Raw genomic sequence first — 14995 nt, 5'->3', positions numbered from 1 at the left:
ACCTCACTTCCTTTTCTGTAGTTGAGACACCTGAGCCCCAGAGGGAGCTAGTGAGTTGCCCGCTGGGTACAGGCAGGAGTGGCGTTAGTGGCGGGAGGTGACCATTCAGTGGCAGAACCCGGCAGAGAGTGGATCATCCCATCTACCTTAGTGCTCTCCCTACATAAGTCATATGGCATTGAAGGGATTTATACAATTATAAGGGGCAAAGCAGTTTCAAAGAGTATTAAAGGATTCTCACATACTGCCTTTTTTAGCAGAAAGATTCTTTCATAGATATAAACACAGATATGCACTTCCTTTGTCTTTGTCCCATTTGGGGAGTAAAAAAAGGAAAAGCTTTATTTGCAGGTTAAATTTCAGTGCCAACTGCAAAGGGATCTGTACAGTCTCTGACATCAACAATGATAAATATATATAATTGTGTGTGAATAAAAGTGGTGATGGAAGAATGCAGAGGTTTCTTCAGTATATATTCTGATACTAAATGAATCTCCCATAAACTTTTCTGAACTCATTATAAATATGGTGCTATTTTGAGGGATGGAGTCAGGGAACCACCCCAACATGCAACTGAATATTTATAGTAAGAGTCTTTCCCACCAGTTCGCTATAAAGTCAGTTCTGATGTAGAGAGATCATTGTTATAAACATGGCTAAGCCATAATGAACAGGAAAAATCCACCCCCCCCCAACGATTCTATGAACTTGGAGAGGAGACAGAATGCCTGTCCCTGGAAGCAGGTCAGTCCCTATGGAGTCGCTGACTCACCGTCGGTGGAGCAGCCACTGGTTCCATCACTAGAGCAGTACCGCATCTCAATTCTCTGTCTTCCCACTTCCAGCAAGTTTGGATCAGGCAGACGGGCTTTGCACGTGTACCGAAATCGCTGCTCGTAGTGACCCCCATTGTCAGAGATGTTGACGGGCGTCCAGGGAGTCCAGGGCGTGGTCTTTTTCAGCTCAGGGCATGGGTTGGTGTTACAAGGCTGGTACTCCTGGGAGAGAAAATGCATGACATGCACTTATCATACTGCAGAAACAGAGCCTAGTGCTTCCTTGCTTAGGTGAAAGACAGGATTCTTTAAACTTCAGGTCCTGAGACCCACCAGCCACTCTACAAAGTTAAAAGCACATTTTTTGGGTCAAATTAGGCATCTAAGAGAAGTTAACTGCAAAGGAATATGCACAGTTTCCCCATCAACAATGAGAATGAGACAATAAATGTTATTGTATGCGAATAAAAATGGTACCTATAATTACATTTACTGAAAGCGAATAAAGATGGTGAAAGGGCTTCCCAGGCAGTGCTCATAATAAAGAACTTGTCTGCCAATGCACGAGACATAAGAGGTGTGGGTTCGATCCCTTGGTCGGGAAGATCCCCTGGAGAAGGAAACAGCAACCCACTCCAGTATTCTTGCCTAGAGAATGCCATGGAAAGAGAGGTCTGGCGGGCTACAGTCCACAGGGTCACACAGGGTCAGACACAACTGAAGCAACTGAGCACAGCAGCAAAAATGGTGATCCCCCAAATCATCTTCCTTTCACTTAATAATCACTGAAAATGCTGTTTATTCTGATAGGTTTAGCTGTTTTTGTTTTTTAAGATTATAGTTAATTAAAATGATGGAACCAATATATTTGTTTTTAGGATGATAATGTGTTTGATTTGAGATTTATGAATAGCTTAAGCTCTGGATCACAGATTCAAAGTGTTAGAAAGGTAGTTATCCAGTTGATAACACAATACATGATAACTTTTAGTCTATAAGAAATTTCCACAAGGTAATGGTTTTTCTCAGTCTCAGCTCCCTTTCCTCACACCAGGTGCCTCCTCCAACAAGCAAAGGTCGGAGGACCCAGGCAAGTGGGCCATGCAGCTGTGGGTGGTGCAGTTTAGGACCATACGTCTAGGTCTAATTATTTGACAAGAACTTTAAGCACTATGTCTCCAAAAACAAGACCAAACCTAAGGGGTGCAGAGTTTGACCTTGAACACAGCACTAGATCCCAAGTCCTCCTTTTGACAGCAAAGGATGTTTCATTAGAGAGAAGACCTACACCATGCAACACACTCAATGATGGCCACATTTTTAAAACAATTTTATTAATTTTAAAAATACATATCAAATGGGAGTAAAGTAGCTTTCTAACATTTATTATGAGAGATAGTAAATTTTTCATAATAAACATGGCATCCAGGCCCATCATGTCATAGCAAATAGATGGGGAAACAATGGAAACAGCGACAGATTTAAATTTCTTAGGCTCCCAAATCACTGCAGATGGTGACTGCAGCCATCTGAAATTAAAGAGTGTTTGCTCCTTGGAAGAAAAGCTATGACTAACCTAGACAGTATATTAAAAAGCAGAGACATAACTGCTAACAAAGGTCCATCTAGTCAAAGCTATGGTTTTTCCACTAGTCATGTATGGATGTCCGAGTTGGACTATAAAGAAAGCTGAGAGCTGAAGAATTGATGCTTTTGAACTGCGGTGTTGGAGAGACTCTTAAGACTCCCTTGGACTGCAAGAAGATCCAGCCAGTCCATCCTAAAGGAAATCAGTCCTGAATATTCACTGGAAGGACAGATGCTGAAGCTGAATTTCCAATACTTTGTGAAGAGGTGACTCACTGGAAAAGACCCTGATCCTGGGAAAGATTGAAGGCAGGAGGAGAAGGGGATGACAGAGTATGAGATGGCTGGATGGCATCACTGACTCAATGTATATGAGTTTGAGCAAACTCTGGGAGATAGTAAAGGACAGGGAAGCCTGGAGTGCTGCAGTACACAGGGTCACAAAAAGACACGACTTAGTGACTCAAGAACAACAAAAATTCTGTCCTTTCCTCCATCTCTTTCAGTTGAATATCTAGATGTTTATCCCTTAAAGCTAACAACGAGAATTTTCCAGTAACAGGCATCATCTATTAACCATGTACCATGGGAAAAGGATTTCAATTTTTATTCCTTACCCTCACTCTGCATTAGAGAAGGAAATGGCAGCCCACTCCAGTACTCTTGCCTGGAAAATCCCATGGATGGAGGAGCGTGGTAGGCTACCATTCATGGGGTCTCAAAGAGTCATACCCGACTGAGTGACTTCACTTTCTTTCTTTCTCATTCCATGACTCCAACATTGATGCAGCTTTCTCACCTCCTGTCATCTCAATGCAGTCACGCTGAACTTTTGCTTAGATCAAAATCCAGTGTTTACACTCGTTGCTAGATGAACACTACCCATAGGTGACTGTTGTGGAAAACTGATTAATTTCTGTCTTGTGGCCAGTCCCTTCCTGGCCCGAGGCAAGGGCTCTCCTGTTTTGTGGGGATGGTTTTCTAGTCTCTATGAACTTGTCATGCATTCGTCCCCCCTCCTCATCAGATATTTGGACACAGTAAGAACTGTGTTGCCTGGTGTATGCTTTGAAAATAAAGTATTAGTAATACTGTATAAATGAAGTCTGGTAGGGCAGAAAGTAGCCATGTGCATTCAGGCCAGAAGCTTTAACTGGAAGCCTATTTAAATGTTTATTTTGTCACAATTCTAATTATTTAATTAGTTTTCTCTACTCAGTGTCCATCTTTTAAAATTTTATACAAAGAACCATAATCAAAGGTTCTTCATTTTGTGACTTTGCAGGCTTTTAACAGAAAATATGTAATCACTGCTTTCCTACTTTAATATCTACTGCATCCCTTCCCCATCCCACATGGATGGCCCCCATCTCCACAGAAACACACACTGGAAGAGAGATGACTTCATTTCCTTTGCTTATAGCATCTTTTATTATGGCATCTTTTGGATGCTGCTTTTTAAATGAAAAAAAAAAAAAAAAAAAGCTCTAATGGGTGAAATAAACCTAATCGTGTGAAGTACTAGACAGAACATGTTTGTGCTTTTTTCACTTGAAATGGAGACCACGGGATAGGAATGCCTTCGACCTTGTCTCCAACCATCCAGGCCCACAGTGTGGGATACTGCCAGCCCCAGACTGAAATTCCATGCGCATTCCTTTCCTCACTCTGTGCCAGCCTGGCTGGGCAAGTGCCCACGGGCTCCTTGCCAAGATGGACTTAAAGCACATGCTGCTCATGGACCCCTGCTCTTAGCATTAACACATTTGGCATCACCCGCAAACCTAAGATCCCGTGTCTCAAGAAAAAAAAACGTATAAAGTCCAATAATTCTGAGTTTCCTTGCACCAGAAATTTCACCTCTTCTGTGGAGACGAAGCTTTGGTTTTGAAACAGATGAGTAGAGAACATATTTTAAAACCTGAGTTTGCCTCCGTGTACTGCTAACAGGCTCAGCAGGGAGTGGGGGTGAAATCATCCCAGAGGTGGGCACAACTCGACGGTGAAGAAGAACAGTTCGGAGCCGTTAGACCTGAACCTCTGATAGCAAACTGTGTCTCCTTGTCTCCCATTAACTCATCACTGCTCAAAACCCAACAGAGTTTCGGGACCTCTCCTTTCAACTGCTTTTTAAGATCTGATGGTGATGCATTCATTTAAAATATCAAATTTATTAAATCCTGAGAAATGGTATGACTGACCTGTTTTATATTAATAACCAAAATTATAAAGTGACTCAATTCAATGGTGAGTCGTTGTATGGCTTCACTGTGCCCGTGAGCTCCAATTTTCCGAGGAATTGATGCTATAAGTAAAATGGAGAGACCGTGACAATCCAAACAAGTCCAAATTTGAATGGACGCGGAACAACATTACATTTAATGTTAAAGAAAGAATTTGTTTTAAAAGTGATTTCAGGGAAATAAGTATTATTACCTGCCACATAGGATTCTTAATATTCTCATGGAAAAGCTAAGATAATAATTGCGACTAAATCAAACTCTATATTGATATTGCTGCTATATATCCAAAGGAATTAAAGTCAGGATCTCATAGAGATATCTACACTCCCGTGTCCATTGCAGCATTATTCACATTAGCCAAGATATGGAAACCTAGGTGTCTAATAACAAGTTAATGGATAAAGATGTCCACACACACACACACACAAATACTATTCAGCCACAAGAAAGAAGGAAATCCTCCCATTTGAATAACTTGATTGGACCTTGAGGGCATTATGCTAAGTGAAATAAGAGAGGTAGAGAAAGACATTCTGCATGATCTCACTTATACATGGAATCTAAAAATGACAAACTCAGAGACACACAAAGTAGCGTGGAAGTTACCAAGGAACTTCCTGGTTGGGGGAAATGGGGAAATATTGGTCAAAGGGTACAAATGTCCACTTATAAGATTAGTAGGTTTGGGATCTGATGTACCGCTTGATGATTATAGCTAATAATACTGTATCACGCACTTGAATGATGCTAACAGAGCAGGTCTTCAGTGTTCTCACCATAGCAAAGAAATGGTGATTACGTGACAGGACGGAGGTGCAGACTAACTAATGCTATGCTGGTGACCATTCTGCAATTTATAAATGCATCAAATCAACACACTGTACACTTTAAATATATACACAATGTTATGTGTCAGTTAAATCTCAATAAAGCTGGAAAAAATAAAAATAAAGACAAAAAGAACAAAACACGCACGATTACTACAGCAATTTTCAGCAGTTCTTCCAGTGTGTTGTCTGTGTCCTCTCTGTCCCAGTCAACAGGAACACAACCGGGCATTTAAAGTTTGATCCAGAGACTTGGGTGGCACTTCCTGTTCCCCCTCACCTCTGGGCCAAGTCCTATACACACACACACACACACACACACACACATATATATGTACACACACACACACACATATATATAGCCTCCTGGGTTCATTCTCTCCTCCCCATCTTCATCATCTTTTTTTCTAATTCAGGCCATGGCACGTCAGGCCTGTTTCATAGAATTAAAGCATGTATTTCACTGACATTTAATTGTATATGTATAATTCAGCCTTCATTAATAGACTGGAAATTTGTCAAGAGCAAGACATTTGTCATATTTATTTTACACTATCAATCTTAAGGCCAACAATATTATTTTTGGTGAATGGACAAATCATACTGATTGATTCACAAGAAAGTCCGTTCTGGTGGAATTTGTATAAATTTGGGAAAAAATTAGATGGTCAAGTGGGGGTGCTCTATTTTGTTATTGACTTTTCCACTGAGAAAATGAAGGTGTCTTATATTCCACAGGTTGAAAGTAAAATAGAGAGATGGTGACAATCCAAGAAAAAAAAATTGATACCACATGTTTGGCACAAAATAAGAAAATTACCCTTAAAGTGATTTCATCAATAACTGAATATATAAATATCGTCTCATCATGGAACACTCATGCTTTCTACATGCATTTATCAAGTTTTCTTTCAGTAACTTAGCATGTCACACACAGAAACAGAAAGCCATTCTGCATAAGAGAAACAAGAAAGGAATGCAATTGTGCTTTCAAAGGTCCAAAGCACCAAAGCACATGCACAGAAGCATATCTGTGACCCCAGGAGCTTGTGGAAACAGAGCCAAGATTGACAGGGAATCCTGGAAGTTAATTTAGAGGTCACAGCAAGGAAGAGAAGGAAAGGGAGACAGTGTATCCAAAGTTATAATGCTGCAGAATCACTTCTGTGTCCAACTAAGATGACGTAACAGAAATAGGATTAACTCTTTCACCAAAAATAACTTAAAATACATAAAACAACAGGTCTTAAGACATTGGACATCAAGCGAAGAAGGATACTGGTTGCCAATTTTGGGAAACATGAAGTGAGTCCCACAACTGACCAAGCCTACAACCCTAAGAAGGTTTCTAGGTGGGGGTGGAGGAAGGAAAAACCCAGGCCAGGCACAGGCTAGTGTTCAGGGAGACAGAGCTGGAAACTGGAGGAACCCAAAGGTGCTGGAGTTCTCCAAAGGAGAGGCCTACAAGACAAGCAAATTCTGGTTATGCACAGCTTCTCCCTCAAGTATTTAGAATAGCAGAAACCCACAAACATGTATGAAGAAACTGCACATTGGTGGCGAAAGACCCATCTGAAAAGATCAGAAAGAGCAGTACTTGTCACGGACATGAGGTTGGGAATGGTGCTCGCTCCTAAGAGCCATTCTGAAAAACTCCGTAACTCTCCTAGCATCAGTTAGGGTACCAAGAAGGGTCTTGTCTCCACACTGCAGAAAAATCACTCCAGACTGAACTCTGTTCCGATCTCAACTAACAAAGCTTATAAGCAAAAACCAAAAAGATCAAACTAATTGCACATAACTTGATCTTGTCCCAAAGGAGAGGTCTAGCATATTTGGGGGAATTCAGTATTATCTGATGAACAAGGAAAAGGTTACAATATCTTACATCTGGTCTAAAATTACCAGATATGCAAAGAAGCTTCTGAAAAAATAATAAAAGCAAATAACAGAACCTATTATGAGAAGAAACGTAAGTCAACTGAAATTGGCACAGAAATGACATACGTGACAGAATTTGTGATTCTATTTTTTAATATCTGTGGCTGATATTTAAAACTGTTATTATAACTGTATTGCATACGTTCAAGGAGCTAGAAGAAACTAATATATTAAGTAGAAACATGGAAGATACACAGACGAGATATAAAGTCAACTGTACACAACGTCAACTCTAATTTGATATAAAAACCAGATAAAGACATTAGAAGGAAACAAACTTACAAGTGAATATTCCCCATTAGCTGAGATACAAAAGTGCTTAACAGGGTTTTAAGAAACAAAATTCTCAACTATACACAAAGGCTAATATTTCATAGGTAGGAATTATGTCAGGGGTGTAAGTTTGCATTAACATTTAAAATTGGATCCATGCAACTCACCATATCAACAAGCTAAAAAGTAAATCTAAGCTGTGGGAAGCTGTTGTCTAGCACAGGGAGCTCAGCTCTGTGCTCTGTGCTGACCTAGCAGGGTGGGATAGGAGGCGGGAGGGGGGTCCCAGTGAGAGGGGACATATGTCTACATATAGCTAATTCACATTGTTGTACAGCAGAAACTAACACAACATTGTAAGTCATCTAGCCCAGTGGACATCTATGTTGCTTACATGTCCTGGCAATGAACACTGGGATACCCATGTGCATCATCAAGCCCAATTTTGCCCATCATCACTTATGCCTGAAAAACGTTATTTTCTATCATACAATCAGCCAATGTAGCAACTGCTTGTTATAGCTACTATGTACACATGAATGAACTGCATGCTTTTATAACCTTATTTCTCTTACAGCTTCTTTTATTTTTAATTTTAAACTTTACAATATTGTATTACTTTTGCCAAATATCGAAATGAATCCACCACAGGTATACCTGTGTTCCCCATCCTGAACCCTCCTCCCTCCTCCCTCCCCATACCCTCCCTCTGGGTCGTCCCAGTGCACCAGCTCCAAGCATCCAGTATCGCGCATCGAACCTGGACTGGCGACTCGTTTCATACATGATATTATACATGTTTAAATGCCATTCTCCCAAATCTCCCCACCCTCTCCCTCTCCCACAGAGTCCATAAGCCTGATCTATACATCAGTGTCTCTTTTGCTGTCAGTTTCTTTAGCTGCAGTGCATTTCCATGCTGATAGGGGTCTTTGAACACGAAGGAGTTATTATCTTCCTTGGGGTTTGGAGAAGTTTGTGTGCTGCAAGATGGCTTGGTAGAAGGAGAACTCAGCCCAAAGGCCACCTTCTAACTTCTGTGTGAACTTGTGCTCAGTCATGTCTGACTCTTTGCAGCCCCACGGACTGTAGACTGCCAGGCTCCTATGTCCATGGAATTTTCCAGGCAAGAATACTGGTGTGGGTTGCCATTTCCTTCTCCAGGGGATCTTCCTGATTCAGGATTTAGGATTTGAACCCACGTCTCCTGAATCTCCTGCATTGGCGGGCAGTTTTTTACCACTAGTGCCACCTGGGATGCCCACCTTCTAACTTAATGCTAGAATAATCTTCTGATAGAACAATCCTCAGCAAATCCTAGAACATGTCTCAGTCCTCCCAGAGACTGGGAGGTTTGTAAACCACAGGAATTTATTTCCCACCATTCTGGAAGCTGGGTGTCTGTCTGCACGGCCAGGTGAGGGTCCTCTTCTGAGTTACAGATATCCCTGTATCTCTGGGGCCTCTTTCATAAGGACACGAATCCCACTCATGGGGGCTCCACTCTTATAGTCTAATCATGTCCTGAAGGCTCCATCTCCTAATACCATCATCTTCAGCATTAGGTCTTCAACACACGGATTGGGGTGGGGGAGGGCAGAGGCAGGGCACAAGAATTCAGCCTATAGCAGAACGCATCCAAAAAATGTCAAGGGAGAGGTTATACAAGATGATCTCAAAGCACTTAACAAACACATTTTGGATATCCACTGTCTTGCTTTTGATTTAGTCTGCTGACCCAAAATAAATATTCAGTACATACATTTGAGGGCTTCCCAGGTGGCTCAGTGGTACCCACCTGCCGATGCAGGAGAGGCAGGAGATTCAGGTTTGATCCCTGGGTTGGGAGATCTCCTGGAGAAGGAAATGGTAACCCACTCCAGTATTCTTGCCTGGGAAATCCCATGGACAACGGAGCTGGGAGGGCTACAGTCCATAGTGTTGCAAAAGAGTGGAATACAACTTACCAACTAAACAACAATACACAATTGAATATGGTTCATAGAAAGGGAAAGATTTGATATCAGACACGACTGAGTGACTGAACAACATAAACGTGACCAACAGCCAGTCTGAAGAGAGGAGGATGAGTTAGAGATTTTAAAGAATATTCCTGATTTATTTCCATTACTATTATGAGTCATTAATGGCCCCCTGACATAACATAGAAATATTCTTTAAAATGTAAAAGCAATATTGGAACAAAAAGAGTGAATATTTTTAAGTATAAAATCCATTGATAGAACCACTATGGAGAAGAGTATGGACAGCCCTTAAAAAACTAAAGATAGAAATACCATATGACCCAGCAAGCAGAAAATCATAATTAAAAAAGACAACATGGGTATACCAATGTTCATTGCCAGGACATGCTTTTCTATTTACAATTTATTATAATAAAACTATTTACAATAGCCAGGACATGTTTGCAACATAGATGTCCACTGACAGATAAATAGGTAAAGAAGATGTGATACATATATATACATATATATATATGTATATATATATATATATATATATAATGGAAAACTGCTCAGCCATAAAAAAAGATGAAATTAGGTCATTTGCAGTTGTGACTGGACCTAGAGACTGTCATACAGAGTGAAGTAAGTCAGAACGGGAAAAAAAACAAAACAAATATTGTATTAATATATTAACTCATAGATGTGGAATCTAGAAAAACGGTATTCGTGAACCTATTTACAGGGCAGGAATAGAGATGAAGAGGCAGAGAATGGACTTGTAGACACAGAGGAGAACGGGAGGGTTGGAAGAACTGGAAAAGCAGATTTGACACTTTCAGTTCAGTTCAGTTCAGTTCTGTAGCTCAGCCGTGTCCGACTCTTTGTGACCCCATGAATCACAGCACGCCAGGCCTCCCTGTCCATCACCAACTCCCCGAGTTCACTCAAACTCACGTCCACTGAGTCAGTGATGCCATCCAGCCATCTCATCCTCTGTCATCCCCTTCTCCTCCTGCCCCCAATTCCTCCCAGCCTCAGGGTCTTTTCCAATGAGTCAACTCTTCGCATGAGGTGGCCAAAGTACTGGAGTTTCAGCTTCAGCATCAGTCCTTCCAATGAACACCCAGGACTGATCTCCTTGAGGATGGACTGGTTGGATCTCCTTGCAGTAGATCACTAGTGAGAACCTGCTCTATGGCACAAGGAGCTCAGCTTGGTACTCACTGATGACCGAGATGGGTGGGATGGTGAGGGGAGGGAGGCATGAGAGGAAAGGGATATATGGATGCCTGGAGCTGATTCACTCTGCTGTACAGCAGAAACTAGCATGACATTGCAAAGCAATTATACTCCATTAAAAAAAGTGTTGTTCTAGTCCATCGCCTTAACCCCTCAGCCACGACTACATATATCATGTTGATGTATGGCAAAACCAATACAATATTGTAAAGTAATTAGCCTCTAATTAAAATAAATAAAATAAATAAAAATTTAAAAAGTATTGTTAAAATGTAAAAAAAAACAGTCCCTACCCCAGGGGAGGGAGGTGGGGGGGAGGGGTTGAGGATAAGGGACATGTGTACACCCATGGCAGATTTGCGTCAATGTATGGCGAAAGCCACTACAATATTGTAAAGTAGTTAGCCTCCAATTAAAATAAATAAATTAACTTAAAAGAAATCCCACTGTTCTATTACAATAACTGCCTGCACTTCAGCAGACCTCCTCTGAGCAGCCACACTCCCCTCTTATGCCACGTTCATAAGTCTTTGATCATTTTTTCCTAGGGGTCCCCCAAGCCTGCAAGCTTTTTTAGGGTAAATCCTGGGGTTGAAACAGCTTCCTTCCATTTGAGTGAAGCACTGGCAGTACCGCTGGCTCCAAAGGGGGAACAGATTGAGATCAACATCTCGGGGACTTTCAAATGGGTGCATTTACTTTCAGCAAGCAGTCAACCTGCATTTTTCCAGGTGCAGAAAAGCAGCAAAATATTCTTGTGCCTTTGCACTAAAAAAGAGATGTGTGTGCCTGTGTGTTTTGTTAGATTATATACGTGTGCGTATCTATAAAAAGGTAGCTGGCTTTCTTCCTCACACATAATTTTAGGCATTCCTGTTTATAACACTGTAGAAAGCCCCAGAGAATAAGGAAATGAGTGCTGTTGCTGGAAATCTCTTTTATTCTAGGGGCTGTGATTTGTGGTCCACTATAAACTTACATCTCACATGAGAAGATCCATTTATTTGCTTTATTCTTTCACTATCAAGCCCTTAAATTCTTAGTCTCTGAGAGTGAACATCAAGAATTCTTTTTTTTTTTAGGCAAACACCTTGCAACAAGAGGAGAAACCACTTTTAGTTAGGAGTGAGAGGCTGTCATTAGGAAGAGTGTTTCCTTCTCAGACGGATGATGGAAATGGGTGACCTTGAGCAAAAAAGTCCACCCATTACTGCCATTCCTCCATTTTTAAAGGAAAAAATGCTTCACTGTAATATACTTGCTTTGGAGTATTTGTACATATTTTAAGAGTTCTTAGAGGAATTTTGGAAGAACCAGAGTAAATAACACAAACCAAAATGAGGCTCTATTATTTAAGTTTATGACGAACTCATGGGGCATTGCTTTTACAGTAATACATGATGGTAGTTGCCCTGGATTCTTTTAAGTAAGAAAAGCAAATCATCTGCTTTCTTACTAGAATATGACCGTGTGTGTGTGTGTGAATCTCACCATACATATACAATAGAAAAACATGATTAAAGGAAAGAAATCTTCCCTATAAACATAAGATGTGGATGTTATGGATATATTCATAGAGTCACACTTGTGTGCACTGAAGTGGCTCTACTTCTTAAAAAAAACGAGTAAGGGAATGATTGTAAGTCATGAAAGTGAAAGTTGCTTAGTCGTGTCTGACTCTGCAACCCCATGGACTTCTGCAACATCCATGGAATTCTCCAGGCAAGAATACTGGAGTGGGTAGCCTTTTCCTTCTCCAGGAGATCTTCCCAAATTCAGGGATTGAACCCAGGTCTCCTGCATTGCAGGCGGATTCTTTACCAACTGAACTATCAGGGAAGCCCGTAAGTCATGAAGACACAGGTTAAAACCATACTCATGGTTTGGGTAAACCCTAGTTTAAAAAAATAAGTGTATTGTATTAATATTAAAAGCTGTTACTTAGCAGCCTAGGCAACTGTTAGTATTTTACCAACATGTGGTTATTAGTCTGTATTGGATACATAAACATTTATTATATATATATATATATATATATGTATATATATATATATATATACACACACACACACATACACACATATAAATCCCTATAACAAATGGTTCTGATCTTTTGAGAAACGTACTAAAAATAAATGGGAGTCAGATGCTGCTTATAAATACATGTAACTCTTTTCTACTTGACCACTGACTGCAAAATAACTTAATACCATTGTCTTCTTTTAGATAATTTGGATACTTTTGTTTTTTTCTTTATTCTGCTTTTGCAGCTAAAGAAACTTAGATTAAAACAGAGTTGTAATATCTTCTATTTGTTTATTCAATTGGCAAAATTCCAAAAGACATCTTTAAAAGATATCAGGTTCTTCTGCCTTTCGTCAGGGATGGAGGGCTGAGTGGTCCTCTTTGGTCCCAGGCAGCAGCTGGTCTGTTTGCCATTAGTCACCTGTCCCCTAATTCCTTGCTTATGGCACAGCTGTGATCTCAAGGGAGCTCTGACATTAAGGATCCACCTGCAGACTGCGGTGGGCAGAATTCTCAGATACCCTCAAAAGCCCCACCACCTGGATATCATGCCCTGTGTAGTCCCCTCCCTGCGAGTGTGGATGGACTTCTGAAGCTGACAGCACAGTGAGGCTCCTCCTTATCTGAGACCTCCCCACAGGGGACCAAAGAGAGAGGCTCCTGTTGGTTTTGCGAAGGTTAGTGCCCCGCTGTGAGTGGACCACGTGGCCAGGACCTGGGGGCAGCCCACAGGAAAGGACAATATCCTCCTACCCACAGTCAGAAGAAACTGAGACCCTCAGTTCCCAGACTTTAAGGACCTGAGTTCTGCCAACAACCACAGGGTTCCTAAGAGGATCATGAGCCTCAGAGAAGTTTGCAGCTCTGGTCAACACCTTGATTCCAGCCTGTGAAACACTGAGCAGAAGAACTGCTTCCACTGGGTCCAGTCATCTGAACCACAGATCTGGGAAACCATAAATGCATGATGTTTTAAGCCACTAAGTTTGTGCTGATTATGTTTTTTCCAGTGGTCATGTGTGGATGTGAGAGTTGGACTATAAAGAAAGCTGAGCACCAAAGAATTGATGCTTTTGAACTGTGGTATTAGAGAAGACTCTTGAGAGTCCCTTGGATTGCAAGGAGAGCAAACCAGTCTGTCCTAAAGGAAATCAGTCCTGAATATTCATTGGAAGGACTGATGCTGAAGCTGAAACTCCAATACTTTGGCCACCTGATGCAAACTGACTCACTGGAAAAGACCCTGATGCTGGGAAAGACTGAAGGCAGGAGAAGGGGATGACAGAGGATGAGATGGTTGGATGGCATCACTGACTTGATGGACATGAGTTTGAATAAACTCTGGGAGTTGGCAATGGACAGGGAAGGCTGGTGTGCTGCAGCACATGGGGCTGCAAAGAGTCAGAGATGACAGAACGACTGAACTCAACTGACTGATTACATAGCAATAGAAAACCAATATGTGCATGTTCAGTCACTCAGTCATGTCTGACTCTTTGTGACCCCATGGACTGTACCCTGCCAGGCTGCTCTATCCATGGGATTTTCCAGGCAAGAATACTGGAGTGGGTTGTCATTTCCTACTCAAAGCAATCTTCCCAACCCAAGGATTGAACGTACATCTCTTGCCTCTCCTGTACTGGCAGACAGATTCTTTGTCACTGAGCCACCTGGGAAGCCCCAGAAAACAAATACATTCCTATGTAAATATTTATTTATTTGGTATTTATATATAAAAGGGAATCTATTCCATGATCCTGATTTCCTTTCAACAGTCCAGGGATTCAACTTAGTAGATGATTCAAATTAAGCTGGATTGTCTTATCTGCTGCCTCCTTTACCCCTTATTCTGGTCGCCTAGTGGCAATGAACTTTCCTTCACGGAAACCTCATTGTCCCTGCTATGAGAGTCCTCTGATATTCTCTTATAAGAAAGTTTTAGTTAAAAGTTAAAAGAAAATCTGTAAAATCACTCATCTGTCGATGGACTTTCAGGTTGTCTCTGAGCCTTGGTTATCGTAAATAGAGCTGTTAACACATGGGTGCATGTATCTCTTCAAATAGATTTTTCTCCAGATATATGCTCAGGAAGGGATTTCTGGATCGTATAGCATGAA

At 41.1% G+C, this 14995-nt stretch overlaps 1 protein-coding gene across 3 annotated transcripts in view; it reads right to left on the bottom strand.

Moving 5' to 3' along the window:
• SEMA5A (semaphorin 5A) overlaps positions 1 to 14995 on the bottom strand; it is a 565637-nt gene that overhangs the window by 28251 nt on the left and 522391 nt on the right. For all 3 annotated transcript variants that reach the window (XR_009731836.1, XM_061393884.1, XM_061393883.1), the window contains one exon: positions 773 to 998. Coding sequence is in view for 2 of the 3 variants with exons in the window: in XM_061393884.1 (XP_061249868.1) it covers positions 773 to 998 (226 nt within the window). In the remaining variant the exon portion in view is untranslated. The remainder of the gene's footprint in view (positions 1 to 772; positions 999 to 14995) is intronic.

The sequence above is a fragment of the Bos javanicus genome, chromosome 20 (assembly GCF_032452875.1).
Source record: "Bos javanicus breed banteng chromosome 20, ARS-OSU_banteng_1.0, whole genome shotgun sequence".
NCBI lineage: Eukaryota > Metazoa > Chordata > Mammalia > Artiodactyla > Bovidae > Bos > Bos javanicus.
The sequence above is the reverse complement of the archived record's forward strand: the minus strand, read 5'-3'. Positions and strand labels throughout refer to the sequence as shown.